Source organism: Palaemon carinicauda, unplaced genomic scaffold (genome assembly GCF_036898095.1).
Source record: "Palaemon carinicauda isolate YSFRI2023 unplaced genomic scaffold, ASM3689809v2 scaffold114, whole genome shotgun sequence".
Lineage (NCBI taxonomy): Eukaryota > Metazoa > Arthropoda > Malacostraca > Decapoda > Palaemonidae > Palaemon > Palaemon carinicauda.
The window spans coordinates 230,580-247,656 of NW_027168638.1; the positions used below are offsets into that span (position 1 = coordinate 230,580).

General features: G+C 39.4%; 1 protein-coding gene across 1 annotated transcript in view; it reads right to left on the reverse strand.

Annotated features, from left to right (window-relative positions):
* The window catches only part of mRpL47 (mitochondrial ribosomal protein L47), a 35,113-nt gene that overhangs the window by 14,366 nt on the left and 3,670 nt on the right, over positions 1–17,077 (reverse strand). The window contains exons 2-5 of the mRNA XM_068367787.1: positions 12,569–12,739; positions 7,539–7,635; positions 4,391–4,508; positions 2,224–2,377 (exon numbers count right to left, since the gene is read on the reverse strand). Coding sequence (XP_068223888.1) covers positions 2,224–2,377; positions 4,391–4,508; positions 7,539–7,635; positions 12,569–12,739 — 540 coding nt within the window. The remainder of the gene's footprint in view (positions 1–2,223; positions 2,378–4,390; positions 4,509–7,538; positions 7,636–12,568; positions 12,740–17,077) is intronic.

Here is a 17,077-nt window from a genome sequence, read left to right on the forward strand (position 1 = left end):
ACCACAATCCTCTTTCTCTCTAAGTTTTTTCTAATAACCAGATTAACATCTCCCTACCTAACCCACAATCCTCCTTCTTTCTCTCTCTTTATATATATTATATTTATGTAATATTTCATTCATTATTCATTTTCAACTTTTTTTTCACACCACCCAGGCGAGGTGAAAATCTGGACACATTTCATTTAGAGATGTCCCCCGTACTCTGTCCTCCACCACCACAATGTGGCAGTATGGGAAAATACGTGCTATGTCTCATAAAAGCTGAACAAATCACTGTTATAATTTTAAAAATGAACATCTATTGCTCTACGTAGCTTCCTTTACTGTATACAGAATATATGCATCACTTTCAAATAACAAAGAGAGAGAGAGAGAGAGAGAGAGAGAGAGAGAGAGAGAGAGAGAGAGAGAGAGAGAGAGAGAGAGAGAGGTTCGAAGTTTGATTCGGCAACATGGCAAGAGGTAAATGACCATAACAGCCCTATCCTGAACAGACTATAGCCCACGTATAATTACAGGTCAGCAACTAGAGGGGCACCCAGTAGAGCGCAGACCTCTGCCGCGGCAGCATATTTCTCAACCTTGACCTTGACATGTATTAATTGGTGTGGATTTTCATACACTCAAATATGTATCAAGTTTGAAGTCTCTGTGGCAACGATGTCCAAACTTAAGGTTGATTACGTGAATTGGACACTTTGCTTGAACGTGACCGTGACCTTCGTAAATTTAATCATTTCTACCTTTTTACATAACGGTTAATTCCTGCAAGTTCAATTACTCTACGATTAAATTGTGGCCAAGAAACTGTTCACAAACACACAAACAGGGACGAAACATAACCGCCTTCCAACTTCGTTGGCGGAGGTAACAACGCCAGGCTAAAGCTTTTGTTTAGTTTCATAATGATCCGTCTATAACATTCACAAGCTAATCTTGAAAGACAGTGAAAATACGATTTATCCCGGTAATTAAATAAATATCATTAAGTTTAGCTAAAATTATGAAAACAAGAAATTGCTAAGCAATGCAAGATGAAATATATAACGAGGAATTATAAAATTATTTTTTAATTGTAAAGTGATATAAAATTTCAACACTGAAAAAGGAGGAATGAAACAAACTACGCCCCTCCATGTTGTCGAGAAAGCCGGAGAGAGGCTAATAACAGCGTACAAATCAAAAGCAAGCTAAAAACAAAATAAGCTATCGACGGCAAAATTAACAATAAATTAAGTTACTAGGTTAATGGAATTGAGACTAAGGTCAACTGATTATAACGTGATTCCTGTTACTCAGGTATATTTGATGATTTCTTAATTTCAGGAAGATGAAACGAGGATTGATTGATTGATTTAAGGTTTTCAGGCATCCTGACATCTAAGGTCATTGATGCCGACGAAACGAGGAATGATGTTGATGGTTCGATGACAAGAAATTAGATGGGGGTTCTAGGCGAGGACATGGTAACGACGTGTGACCCAGTGGGTGTGTTATTTCATGTTCAATAGCACCTGAACTAGAAGATATCTCTTATACAGACTGAGTCTGTGCTTTGCACGTTTGATACACCGGCCCTGGAGCAGGGAAGACATTATCTCTTTGGTATTTATGTCGTATGGAATTCTCTGTTCTAGCCTTTTACAGGAAAGTCTATGAAGGCCTCACAAAACATTAACTCCAAAAAACAAACCTTTACTTATATAAAAGCCTAAGACAACTTAAAAAACAAACCTTTACTTATATAAAAGCCTAAGACAACTTAAAAAAACAAACCTTTACTTATATAAAAGCCTAAGACAACTTAAAAAACAAACCTTTACTTATATAAAAGCCTAAGACAACTTAAAAAAACAAACCTTTACTTATATAAAAGCCTAAGACAACTTAAAAAACAAACTTTTACTTATATAAAAGCCTAAGACAACTTAAAAAACAAACCTTTACTTATATAAAAGCCTAAGACAACTTAAAAAAACAAACTTTTACTTATATAAAAGCCTAAGACAACTTAAAAAACAAACTTTTACTTATATAAAAGCCTAAGACAACTTAAAAAACAAACTTTTACTTATATAAAAGCCTAAGACAACTTAAAAAACAAACTTTTACTTATATAAAAGCCTAAGACAACTTAAAAAACAAACTTTTACTTATATAAAAGCCTAAGACAACTTAAAAAACAAACTTTTACTTATATAAAAGCCTAAGACAACTTACTTGTAATATTTTTTCTTCTCAAGATACGCCTTCTCCCTCATCAATTTGCGGAATCGATGTACAGCCGATCCTCTGTGCGGCATTTTCTTATTGGCTGCGTTGTTCATGAACTTTGGGATAAAATACTCCGCGTACTGCATGATGCTTTCCCGACCTGAACAAGAGATAAAGGGTTAAACTGTACAGTATCAATGAAAGGAATTTTTCATTCTAATATTATATTTTGATCTCTGCCTGAAAAGTCAAGAGTGACATATTAGTTAAAATATGACAATTTACAATTTTGATTACCAGTGGTTGCTGTGAAACATTCAGTTTAAAGTTAATGGAAACACAGTGATATTACATATCTTATCCCCTTTTACCCCCAGGCTTTTTGGAAATTTCCAACCCTTAACCCCCAGGGGGTTATTTTTTTCCCAGCACATTTTGTAGTATATTTTTTTTTTAATTGCTCTAACAGCCTTAATTTTTGTCATAGAGAGGTCAGGTTGGTCTCATTCTCTTGGAAAATGCCTGAATTATCAAAAATATGAAAAAAAAAATTTTATAGCATTTTTTTGCAAGGACGTACCGGTACGTCCATGGGGGTAAAGGGATGGCTTTTGTGAAACGTACCAGTACGTCCTTTGGGGGTAAAAGGGTTAATGGAAACACAGTGATATTACATATCTTAAGGACAATTTGTATTTTTTCTAAGAATACAAATCTTAGACATCTAACAGGAGATTGACTTTAGGGAAGCTGGATCAGCCATCTTAATTTTTAACGAGGTATAGCAGTAGTAATTGGGGAGTGATGGGTATACCCCACAGTAGAGTAACAGTGTTTTAAATTCTTTATTGCTTTCATATTCATATTTTTAGTGGTGTAATTCTGTAGCCAAAACCAATATGGAGATTGTGGGACAGAGGTAGATGGAGAACGCTGGCCAGAAACATTGACCCTACATAAAGGTGGGAAAAGATGTAGACAAAGAAGAAGAAGAAGTGGTGCAATTCTGAAGAAGGGGCGGCACCTCTTTGACCTTGACTTAAGACTTGCAGGGTGCTTGAGGCTGGTAGTGTAACTGAAAAGTCTCAGGTTTGTTTGTTAGGAAAAATACAAATTACTTTTAAAATTTGTTCCTACATGTACTCAAAACTTTAACCATTAATAGGAGACTCATTCTTAGGAAGGGAGAAGTCCGTAAAGCTAATCTGGCTGGTTTTACTAACCCAGAAAATATCAAAGCACTTGGATCTTGGAGAAGAGCAAACGTCATGACTCATGTAAACCTCCTAACAACCTGAGAATGAGGATGTAAAGTGTTAGGCTACGTCCCTAACCAGGGGACTAGCAGGCTGTCCTGGGAGGACCTACCGTAACTCCATAAGGATATGGTATCTAAATGTAAAGTCCCTATTTACAGGCCAAGTGTACCTAAATAACAACAAGCCCCCCCCCCAATAAAAAACAAATAAAATCCAACGAGCTCATCAGCGGTTCTTTAAAGGTTGAACCACCCATGGTTAGCCAGTTCACTGCTTTTCAGATTAACTAGCAGCAACCTAGGATCTACAAAGTATAAAGGTTTAAGGATTGCTCATGAATGGCAAAGGCAAGGGGCAATGGTGATGCCCTGAAGCATAACCATATACACACATGATCAGTGCCTAAGCCCCTCTCAACCCAAACTAGGACCAAGGAGGGCCAGGCAATAGGCTCCCCCAAACCCGGTCATTCTTAGCTCACAAGGGTGGTGAGGTTATAGACACTACTAGAAACTACTGAGCTTGAGCAGATCTCGAACCCCAGTCCAGCAGATTGCCAGGGAGGGACATAACTAGTAGGCTACCACAAGCCTAAATAAGAGGATACTTATGGAGGTTTAGGAAATTTAACTAAACCTTATGGGGCTCTACATTTGCTTAGACTGGGCTTTGTATCAAATAGTTCAACTACAACACTATTCAAGGGCTAACCTGCCATCAACGCAAAATCTGTATGTCCACGACGTACATCACTGTCGTAACATCATATTTCCATTCTGGTTATATCAATCTTAATTGTATACTATAAAAAAATGGAAGAATGTACATCTATCTATAACACGCCACATTCTTCTTGCCAAAATCTTCAAGATTTAAGAGAGGAAAATAAATCAAGCTCTCGTAGAAACACTTACCCAAGGGATCCACCACTCGGCCACACGGACGCTCGCCCGTTTCTCCCGTCTCGAGAAGCCAGTACGCCCTATTCCTCTCGCGGACGACAGTTTCCAGGTTACTCATACTCTCCTCCACCTTGGAAAAAAGATAAGCAATAAATAGTTTTCAAATATTTTTGAAAACTTGATCTCCAATACAGTACTTTACAAATTAAAGGAAATATATTTATATTGAGAGAAGTTAATAAATTAGTCCTACATAAAGAAAGGTAAAATACATAAAAAAATACTACAAAGAAACAGGCAAAACAAGTCTCATACCGAATGAACTAGGCATAGGTCCAATAAAATTAATAATGAATTAATGAATGAACCCTGAAAATTATTTTTATGAAAGCATTGCAAACTAGAGGGGCACTCAGTAGAGTGCAGACCTCCGACGCGGCAGCTTATTTCTCGACCATGACCTTAACATGTAATAATTAGCGTGGATTTTCATACACTAATATGAAGCAAGTTTGAAGTCTCTGTGACAACCATGTCCAAACTTATGGCTGATTACGTGAATTGGAGATTTTGCTTGACAGTGACCTTGACCTTCCAAAATTTAATCATTTCTAGTTTTTAACGTAACAGATAATCACACAAGTTTCATTATTCTATGATCAAAATTGTGGCCAAGAAGTTGTTCACAAACAAACAAACACAACCAGGGGCAAAAACATAACCTCCTTCCAACTTCGTAGGCGGAGGTAATAAAACAAATTCTATCACGTATGCAATAAATCCTCACTGAACATTTCTTGTTCTGTTATTAGAGAATATTCTAGATAATTTTTTTTTTCAAAAAGTATCTCCCAATGAACTTTTATGGATTACGTAGTTAACCTATTTAGTGAAAAACTGATCTAATATAGATACTGTACGGTAGTCTTTCAATATTCATAAATCTCAAATGTCACAGAAGGTAAGTTAAAAATAGAAAGCAAATAATAATGAGACGAATGCAGGCAGAAAACTTGATCTGTGCCTTGGAAGCTCTGAATTGTTTGGTCCGCAACAAGTACGTGTTGCTGATCTGTCATATTGCTGAGTCATATCCTTTTCCCACTGGTCTTGGCTACGGAGATGAGACAGCAAACGGAAGTGCAAATGATAGCAGAACGGGGACCACCACCTTCTCTACCTAAACCCCAGTGGACACCCATGGTACCCCATCTGGGTCCTGCCACACAGGAGGAGAAAGTATGGCCAAAAAATCAGAAGAGATTCAGTAGAGCTAGAGAATATCGTCCCGTCGTCTGAGGCCGATCCAGGCCTTGCAAACTTCCTTGGTGCAGTAGTATATTTTAACTGTCTACCTTCCCTCTGCGTCCATCTCAGTAGCCAGACCCTGGAACTTTGTAATTTTTGTTATACCATCAAGAAGCACTTAGAAAAATTTCAACTTTAATTCAATTTGTAGTTTGTGACTTTAACATTTTCAAGATAATTCAACGTTACCATAACTGATAATTGATGTGCTCGATCAGAATGTGAATTGATTTTTGTTAAATATACGAACTGTGGAAAAAGATACAGAGTAACACCAAGCTTAATAAAGGAGCTTGTTCATTATCCTGATGTCCCTTACATACATTTGAAGTCCCCTCCAATAATTCTGGATATCACCCCACAAATATTTATTTTCATTCACTGAAATCTTATATAAGGTGCCAACCCCTGAATGTTTATTTTAACCAGAATTATGTTAAAATGGAGGATTAAAATCTACAAGCAAAACGTGACGTTAACAACAAAGTTAGTTCTAAAGGGAGACATTTGAAATTCCCTTTGGAAGAATTCGGTCGCTTGAAATGGCCCCCTTTTTATGTACTAATAAAAATGTACAAACCAAACCGCAAAAGATTTATCTATCACGCCTTTTGGGATTAGAATTGAAAACCTCCTTCTTTATAGATAATTTACAGCTACTGATCCTAACTTGACGTTCTTTTGGCGGGAAACTATCAACCACATATAGACAAATCAGAGCTTCCGTACGCCTTAGCATTTTGGAGGTCAGATGAGTTTAGGGTGTGATAAAGCATACGGGATTTTACCAAATGTTTTTACAAAGATGACAGGTAAACTAATCCTCAATAAAATTTTATTAAGATGTATAGGAATTTTCTCTGTTTGTAAAACAGAACACTTGTTTATCGATTGAAAATTGATACGGTTAATTAATCATAATATTTCAGCTTTAAAGAATGACATCTAAAAAAGCCTTGACAATGGAAATGATTCCAGAATTGATTTTAAAACTACATCCTACTTGCAATATCAACAATGAATTTGTAAACGGGAGCGTAACGTGACCTCTTTCATATTATTTCAAGCAAATAGAGCCAGAGTTACTGATGGTGTTCTGTAGTAACTCCTTGACATGTCAAGTTTGTTGAACTACATAGTAATGTTCTGGAACCTTCATTTTTGTTTTTATTACATACTACTGACTTGAAAATGACCTTCAGATAACTAACAGTTGCTAAGTGGGATAATCCAAGGAAACACACCTGTAGCAATTAGAATCGAGGGCTCATCGATGTAACGAATAGTGAACCACAAAATCTATCACATATTATCATGATCTTGTATTCAGCTTTTGGAAAATTTAAGAAACATACATATACCAAGGCACTTCTCTCAACTTTGAAGGGTAGCCGACATACAAACAAATGAAAATAAAGGGGACCTTTCCTCTCTACACTCCTCCCAGCCTGACGAGGGACTCAACCGACTTCGGTTGGTATTGCTAAGATATTCAAGAATATTGTAGCCCAAAACCACAGTTGTCATTTAGGGGCTGCGGACAGCTCACTTCTTAGTGGAAAACAGAAAACAAACAATAGGTTTATTCTTATATTAACCTATTACCCAATAGAAATGACTGGTATAACAAAATTAATTATGATAAAACTCTTCAAACAATGAATGATGTTGATATCTAATGGGTGTTTTCCTGAACTATATGAGTTTGGAAGAAATATTTTTCATGACAATATTATAAACAAAATCTTCAACGCGGTGCCATGCCTAACACGGCGGAATAAATTCTAATAGTTTACGTAGTGCTCAAGATCTTGAATAATAAGAACAAGAGAGAGTAACAGCTATATCTTACCTTGTCTATTCTCTCTGGATTTGGAAAAATTCTGTATTCCACCTTGCATGCGTGTTCCATTGTAAGAAGCATGTTTTTCTCTTTCAAGAGTACGTACCTGAAGGGTAAATGAAGGTAGAGGTTATTAAATCACACACCTAAATTAATCGGCAAACTACAACGATACGTAAGTCTTCAAGTTTAGAGAACAAGAGTGTATGTTAACCCTTTTATCCCCAGGCTCTTTGGAAATTTCCAACCCTTAACCACCAGGGGGTTATTTTTTTCCCAGCACATTTTGCAGTATATTTTTTTTAAATTGCTCTAACAGCCTTAATTTTTGTCATAGAGAGGTCAGGTTGTTCTCATTCTCTTGGAAAATGCCTGAATTTTTTCAAAAAATTATCAAAAATATGAAAAAAAAATTTTTTATAGCATTTTTTTGCAAGGACGTACCGGTACGTCCATGGGGGTAAAGGGATGGGTTTTGTGAAATGTACCAGTACGTCCTTTGGGGGTTAAAGGGTTAAATAAAATAAAATGAAGATGGGTTTAAGAAATGTAAAACTAACCAACATACAAATGAACTAAGAGATTACCGTATGGGTAAGTAAAAATGTTTGAAAATGTAAGTCGGTAAAAAAATGAGTGAAAAATATATGGACACAAAGTATTGTACTTTTAAAGTGGAAAAATTAGAGATATTGTATGTCCAGTGTGCATGACTCATTTTTTAGTCTTCCAACATGATTCTTTAGTATAAAAAAAACAAATTTTCATCAATCAAAAGGAGGAATATAATTCTGAAACTACTCATATAATTTCCTAACCTTCTTAAGCAAATTTCTAATGCAATAAAAAAGATAACAGTACAATAAGAAGGATTTCAACTTTAATACAAGTAAAAAGAAATATTGTAGAGTTGTAATGATATCACATGAAAATTAAAAATATGAAGTCAATTGTATTTTTCTTAACTAATCAAACCTTTGTCCTTAAATAGGAGAGATAACAGCAAAGATGGAGTATACCGCCATTGAAATTTTAAAGCGAGGTTTAAACAACCGATTTTACCAATCGGAAGTGGGAAACACTGGCCCACTGCCAAACCACTTTGATTGCAGCTGGAACTTACGAGGGCATTGGTGATGGCAGGAAAGTTTGTGTCGTATGAAAAATACAAATTACTTCAAAATTTGTCATTTGTTCCGGTACCCATACAAACCTTCGTTCTTTACAAAGGAGGCTCATCTTTAGGTAGGTGGAAGACCCGAGTCTAACTGGCTTGGAACTCATTCTGGGACGCCCACACTACTGTGCTATGATGCCGACAGAGTGTAGGATCCTTACACCTCGTGTACCAATAGTTTAACTATACCAGCGGGTCCACGGCCCTTGCAACGAAGGGTAGTGTGCAGAATAACTGTGTTATGGAACGACATGTACTCTATGGGTTTTCCACCTCATGTCATCTCACTTCTGAAAGCACTATACAATCAACAGAAAGCAGCAGTGCGAACATCTTATGGCCTAACGGATTGGTTTAACATCGGACAAGGTGTCAGACAAGGATGCATTGTTTCTCCCCACCTCTTTAACATCTACTCGGAAACCATAATGAGAAATGCGCTTGAAGACTACGAAGGAGGCATAACTGTTGGAGGACAAAAGATCACTAATCTCAGATATGCCGACGATGTGGTTTTAATCGCTGTAAGTATGGAAGACCTCCAAACATTAGTATCAAAAGTAAAAGCTGAGAGTGAAAAAGTGGGACTGTACATAAATGCTAAGAAAACAAAGGTCATGAAGTGTCAAAAAGCCCCGTCTGATCAAGAAATCCTACTAGACGGAGTTGCCCTAGATAATGTCACTGAATTTACTTACCTCGGAGCAACTTTCACCAATAATGGAGACGACTCCCAAGAGATCAAAAGAAGAATTGGTATTGCAAAGAATGCAACCATCGCACTAAGCAATGTGTGGAAAGACAGACATATCACTCTAAACACAAAGAAGCGGCTTCTCAAATCACTTGTTTTCCCCATCGCATCATACGGCTCAGAATGTTGGGTTTTAAAAGCTACAGATCGGAAAAGATTAGAAAGTTTTGAACTATGGTGTTACTGAAGAGTCCTTAGGATAAGCTGGATTGAGAAAAAGACTAACGTGGAAGTTCTACAAAAGATCAATATCGAAAAAAGATTACTTGACATTTTGGATGAAAGAAAACTAACTTTTATTGGACACCAGGTTCGGAAACACAATACTCTGGAAAGAACGCTACTAATTGGATCAGTCTATGGTACAAGAACGAGAGGAAGGCCTAAAACTAGATTGAGTGACAATATCAAGGAGATGTGCGGGCTAACGTTGGTGGAGTTGGAAAGGAAGGCTCAAGACCGGAATGAATGGAGAAGTTTTGTGCAGAGGGCCACGGCCGTTCGACATCGAACACCCCGTACTTGATGATGAACATTAGGGTTTTGAAATTCTTTTGGGTCATATATTGATGGGTTTACCTAGTTACATCAAAATCCCCCTCACCAGGAGTATGGGGATGACACTTCTATATCATAACATAGAACAGCTACAAGCTGAGTGGGGATTACCTGCAGACAAAACGGATCTAGGTGACAGGGTTATCAAATGCTGTGCCCCAGGAGAAATGAAGGAAACGAAAAAGTCTGTCTGTCATTCTTACTTTACCCCAGACTAACATATAACCTCTGTTCTTGATATGTTGCTAATGATCCTGAGAGGAGCTAAGGTAGCTATACCACCTGCTCTGTAACTACAACAGGTCCTGACAAAAACGTATCCAGGGACCTGTGGATTGAGTTCTACAGGTAGGGGGCATTTCTAGATGCCCGCTTGCAGTACCTGCGCCACAGAGAGATTCATTCTGAACGCAAGGGTCGTACCGATTCCCAATGTCATATGCTTTGACTCAACATCCCGCTTGGAGAGGAAGGTGACAAGGGTGTAACTGTCCGGTTGATAACCTCTCTCATCCATGTAGAAATAGTATTTCTGGTCACCTTCTTCACTTTCCCAGTACTTACAAAGAGATGTTGGTTGTATCTGGGAACAAGTTGTGCGCGTTCGCTTGAGATAGCGCCTCAGCGCTCTCACAGGCCACAAAAGCAACTTAGCAGGATCATCAGTTAAATCTTTAAGTCTTGAGATCTGAAAAGAAGTGAACCAGGAATCAAGCACCGACGGATTCTGGGTCTTAGCAACGAATTCAGGGACGAAGAAGAACGAGACCTGGCCCTCTCTCTTTGAATGAGACGTCAGAGGGGAGACCATGCAGCTCATTGAATCTCTTGGCTGAGGCGAGAGCAATCAAGAAAACCGTTTTGAGAGTAAGGTTCCTATCTGTAGCTAACCTCAATGGTTTGTAGGAAGCACATTTCAAGGAACGGAAAACCTTGGTCAAGTCCCAGGGTGGTGGTCTCACCTCCAACAGAGGGCAGAACTGTTCAAAGCTTAGTAGACACTTCTACTGAGAAAGAAATATAAATTCCTATCAGTCCACTAGCTCAAGACTGAGCAATAGCCATTCACTATTGATACCGAGCATAGCTTTTCCTCTCGGAGACAAAGCAAAAATTTGACTATCAAAGGTGTAGAGGCTCTGAGAGGAGAGACACCCCTTTTAGGACACTAACCACAGAAGATGGCCCACTTGGGAGTGGAGGCAATTCTCTCAGTCTCTGTCAACAAAACTAGTGTCTGGGTACCATTCTAATTACCCAAATCATGGCAAAATGAGTGAAATCTGTCCCAGTGAAGAAGGGTTTTCACTGAGTCCACCAATATCAGTCAATGTTTTAAATAACATAATAGACGGATCCCGGGCTGATACCAAAGTGAAAACTTTGGTGATGACTTGACGTGCAGTCAATAGAGTGAAGCATTGAACCTTGAACTGATACACCATGTTCACTATAACGAACCGGAGGTACTTTCTGGAGGTGGGATGTACTGTATGTACCGCATGCATTTTTCAGATCTACTATCACCATGGAGTCCAAGGGCCTGATTGCCTTCAGTCTCCATTTTGAATGGAGTCTGCAGAACAAACTCGTTGAATGTCGAGAGGTCCATGATTGGTTTCCAGTCTCCAAAAACCTCGACAAGAAAGAGTCGAGTGAAAAAGACTGGGAACCTATCGTCGACCTCCTGGAGAGCGACCTTCTCTAGCATGGTTTGGATTACTGCCCAAGGGGCGAGGCCCTTTGTCGATCCCTGACGAAAGGACGATGACATCGTTGGTAGAGGAATCAATGGAAGGGGAGAGCTGATGAACGACATGCAGCATCAACCATTTGCTTGTTGGGGTCCTTGAGATCCTGTGTTGGTGAGGGACCCCACAGTAGTCCACCTAGGAGACTGCCTGGTGGGTCGCCATAGCCATGCTCTTATTCAGTGTACCAGAGGCCAACCAATCTGCCAGGAAACCATGTGCTAGTTCAGACACTGCAAGGACAAGTAAGGGGGAACGAAAAGCCCCTTTGGGCAGAAAACAATAAAAAATAACATGGAAATAAAAATAGAAAAGTAATTAATGAAACACACCAACCAGTGGAAGAATGTCTATTCTCACTGAAGGCTGAAATCAGAGTGAATGCGCAATGGGCAAGCAGGGGAGAAGTTCTTTCCCACTCCCGGCCCCTTGTTTACACCTCATTATACAGCAGTTATAAAAGTTTAACTGACGAGTACTCCAGTTACATTGATATCTATTCCTATGTAAAGGGCAAGGCTTTGTATTTGAGTCGGCACGAAGCAAGATTATGAAGCAACAGAGCAGTAGTATACGCTTGTACTGAGCTGCGGCCAAACTCAAAGCGAGAATGTTAAAATCTTAAACGCCCCTTTTCAACTCTACCGAATCTTAACTCCTATCAAAGAATGATGATCTGTATTCACGAAGGAACAAATAACACCTCTATAACTTAAATAACATGATAATTTAAACCCAAGCATTTCCAATTCTATACCTTATTTCTAATCACCTATTTACAGTACATTTATCAACTCACCAAAGCTTGTGAAGATCCTCATTGCTCTTAATTCTTAGCTCCTCAAGTCTCCAAGATCGGCCGACTTTAACCTCAAACTCGCCCCAGTTTTTTTTGTCGTCGAAGAATTCAGACAAGCTCCTGAGGTTTACGGAAGTGTGAATGCACGCCGCTCGCTGAACGAATGTGTTTCTAAAAAGGAGAAAAAAATTATAGTGACAACAGTTAAGCTGTGAGTTAGTTTGAAAATATATGCAAGTACCTAAAATGGCGTATTGTTTTTAAAATACAGTACCTACGCATAAGCAGAATATATTATCCTGAGGTTAATTCAATTGGGGTGAGGGAGAATGGAAACTAATGTTTTAACGATAGAAGTCAATAAAAAGGAGCTTTGATGAGAAATCCAACTTACAGGAAGGCTTTATTAAAATATAAATTTGCAAGGACTAAAGTACAGTATTTAAAATCCTTGCGAGCTAAGGATGGGTGGTTTGGGAGAGCCTATAGGTCTATCTGCTGAGTCAAGAGCATCCATTGTCTGACCCTCATTGGTCCTAGCTTGGGTGGAGAGGGGGCTTGGACACTGATCATATGTATATATGTTTAGTCTCTAGGGCATTATCCTGCTTGATTGGTAATTTCACTGTCCATTGCCCCTGCCATTCATGAGTGACCTTTAGACCTTTAAAGGATTTTGTTATTAAAAAGATCACAAATTTTATAATTAATTGGTATTGTGCTTAACTATATGAATTTGAGCTCTTTAATAAGAAAATGACTAAACTTCAGCATGACTAAAACAGTCATTTAAATGTTTAACGTAGTAGTAGCAGCTAGCGGACGGTGAATTAACCCTACCCACCAACCAGGTAGTGTGACGACATTGACCTAGGACATGTGAGGTGGTTGAGGCAGGCAGTGTAATCAAGGTCTTAGTACATACATACATATACATATACCAAAGGCACTTCCCCCAATTTTGGGGGGTAGCCGACATCAACAAGAAACAAAACAAAAAACGGGACCTCTACTCTCTACGTTCCTCCAGCCTAACCAGGGACTCAGCCGAGTTCAGCTGGTACTGCTAGGGTGCCACAGCCCAACCTCCCACATTTCCACCACAGATGAAGCTTCATACTACTGAGTCCCCTACTGCTGCTACCTCCGCGGTCATCTAAGGCACCGGAGGAAGCAGCAGGGCCTACCGGAACTGCGTCACAATCGCTCGCCATTCATTCTAACACGCTCTCTTGCCTCTCTCACATCTATCCTCCTATCACCCAGAGCTTTCTTCACACCATCCATCCACCCAAACCTTGGCCTTCCTCTTGTACTTCTCCCATCAACTCTTGCATTCATCACCTTCTTTAGCAGACAGCCATTTTCCATTCTCTCAACATGGCCAAACCACCTCAACACATTCATATCCACTCTAGCCGCTAACTCATTTCTTACACCCGTTCTCTCCCTCACCACTTCGTTCCTAACCCTATCTAATCGAGATACACCAGCCATACTCCTCAGACACTTCATCTCAAACACATTCAATTTCTGTCTCTCCATCACTTTCATTCCCCACAACTCCGATCCATACATCACAGTTGGTACAATCACTTTCTCATATAGAACTCTCTTTACATTCATGCCCAACCCTCTATTTTTTACTACTCCCTTAACTGCCCCCAACACTTTGCAACCTTCATTCACTCTCTGACGTACATCTGCTTCCACTCCACCATTTGCTGCAACAACAGACCCCAAGTACTTAAACTGATCCACCTCCTCAAGTAACTCTCCATTCAACATGACATTCAACCTTGCACCACCTTCCCTTCTCGTACATCTAATAACCTTACTCTTACCCACATTAACTCTCAACTTCCTTCTCTCACACACCCTTCCAAATTCTGTCACTAGTCGGTCAAGCTTCTCTTCTGTGTCTGCTACCAGTACAGTATCATCAGCAAACAACAACTGATTTACCTCCCATTCATGATCATTCTCGTCTACCAGTTTTAATCCTCGTCCAAGCACTCGAGCATTCACCTCTCTCACCACTCCATCAACATACAAGTTAAACAACCACGGCGACATCACACATCCCTGTCTCAGCCCCACTCTCACCGGAAACCAATCGCTCACTTCATTTCCTATTCTAACACATGCTTTACTACCTTTGTAGAAACTTTTCACTGCTTGCAACAACCTTCCACCAACTCCATATAACCTCATCACATTCCACATTGCTTCCCTATCAACTCTATCATATGCTTTCTCCAGATCCATAAACGCAACATACACCTCCTTACCTTTTGCTAAATATTTCTCGCATATCTGCCTAACTGTAAAAATCTGATTCATACAACCCCTACCTCTTCTAAAACCACCCTGTACTTCCAAGATTGCATTCTCTGTTTTATCCTTAATCCTATTAATCAGTACTCTACCATACACTTTTCCAACTACACTCAACAAACTAATACCTCTTGAATTACAACACTCATGCACATCTCCCTTACCCTTATATAGTGGTACAATACATGCACTGACCCAATCTACTGGTACCATTGACAACACAAAACACACATTAAACAATCTCACCAACCATTCAAGTACAGTCACACCCCCTTCCTTCAACATCTCAGCTTTCACACCATCCATACCAGATGCTTTTCCTACTCTCGTTTCATCTAGTGCTCTCCTCACTTCCTCTATTGTAATCTCTCTCTCATTCTCATCTCCCATCACTGGCACCTCAACACCTGGAACAGCAATTATATCTGCCTCCCTATCATCCTCAACATTCAGCAAACTTTCAAAATATTCCGCCCACCTTTTCCTTGCCTCCTCTCCTTTTAACAACCTTCCATTTCCATCTTTCACTGTCTCTTCAATTCTTGCGCCGGCCTTTCTTACTCTCTTCACTTCTTTCCAAAACTTCTTCTTATTCTCTTCATATGACTGACCCAGTCCCTGACCCCACCTCAGGTCTGCTGCCCTCTTTGCCTCACGTACCTTGCGCTTTACTTCCACCTTTTTCTCTCTATATTTTTCATACTTCTCTATACTATTACTCTACAGCCATTCTTCAAAAGCCCTCTTTTTCTCTTCCACTTTTACCTTCACTCCTTCATTCCACCATTCACTGCCCTTCCTCATGCTGCCTCCAACAACCTTCTTGCCACACACATCACTTGCAATCCCAACAAAATTTTCTTTTGCTAACTTCCACTCCTCCTCTAAATTACCAGTTTCTCTTACTCTCACCTCGTCATATGCCATTTTCAACCTTTCCTGATATTTACTTTTTACCCCCGGTTCTATTAGCTCTTCAACCCTCACTAGCTCCCTTTTACATCCACCTACTCTATTCCACCACTCTTTTGCTACAACTAATTTTCCTTCCACCAAAAAATGATCAGACATACCGTTAGCCATACCCCTAAACACGTGCACGTCTTCAATCTTCCAAACATTCTTTTAGTTATCAACACATAATCCATTAATGCCCTTTCTACTACTCTTCCATTTGCCACTCTTAGTATGATTGGGAAATTCACCTATTACTTTTAAAATCTGTGATTAGTTCATATACAGAATACAAACCCTTAATGTTCAACAGGAGACTTATCCTTATGAGGAAGTCCCTCAAATCAATCTGGCTAATTTACTTACACTGGAAATGTCAATGCACTTTAGTCTAGGAGAAGAACAAAAGTGGTGACTCGTTTCAACCTTCTAACAACCTGAGCATGAAGATGTTACATATGTTAGACTCGGTCTCTACCATGAGATTGGTAGATAGTGATAGAAGAACCTATATGTATCAGGATGTATATTATGAGAAATGGGCTGCAAACATTTCATCTATCCTCCCCCTTGTCTGGGAGGATAGGGAGAGATACTTCGATAAAAAACTTGTCTGTAAAGAAGTCACTCGGTCATGAGGTTCGCTTATATCTAGCATCCTCTTCACCCCAAAAATAGAGGCGAATGGCCAAATATTCTACATCTCCTTGATTTATATGTCAAACCATTATCCTGGACAAGATGCTATTTGTCACATGAGGGAGCTATGTTCGCCACACGACTTGTTGAATAGTTACAGCTGGTCCATAATGAAGTTATTCAAGTATCTGTGGTTAAAACTCCCATGGTTAGTGAGTAGCAAAGATTGTCTGTCATACCAGAGTCCTTTCAGGACAAGCACCACTGACCAGAACAACTGAAGGTACATGAATTAGAAGAAATGATGTTCTTGGATATCTTCATCTTTGGCCTTTAGGCACGGGAAAGTCGTTGGTGCTCTGCATGGCAACCCAAGATCTCTGAGAAGACACAGAGGTGTGTCATCCTACACCCTGCTTGTAAGGAAGACAGAGAAGGACATGAGATTGGAGTTGTGCCAGGCTAGAAGCTGGCTCAACGACACAAAATCTGGAACACGGGAAAGGAAAGCTTTCCTCCGCAGTACACCTATTATAATGCAGAGGCCGACATAAACCAATTTACGAAGTAAACCGAATT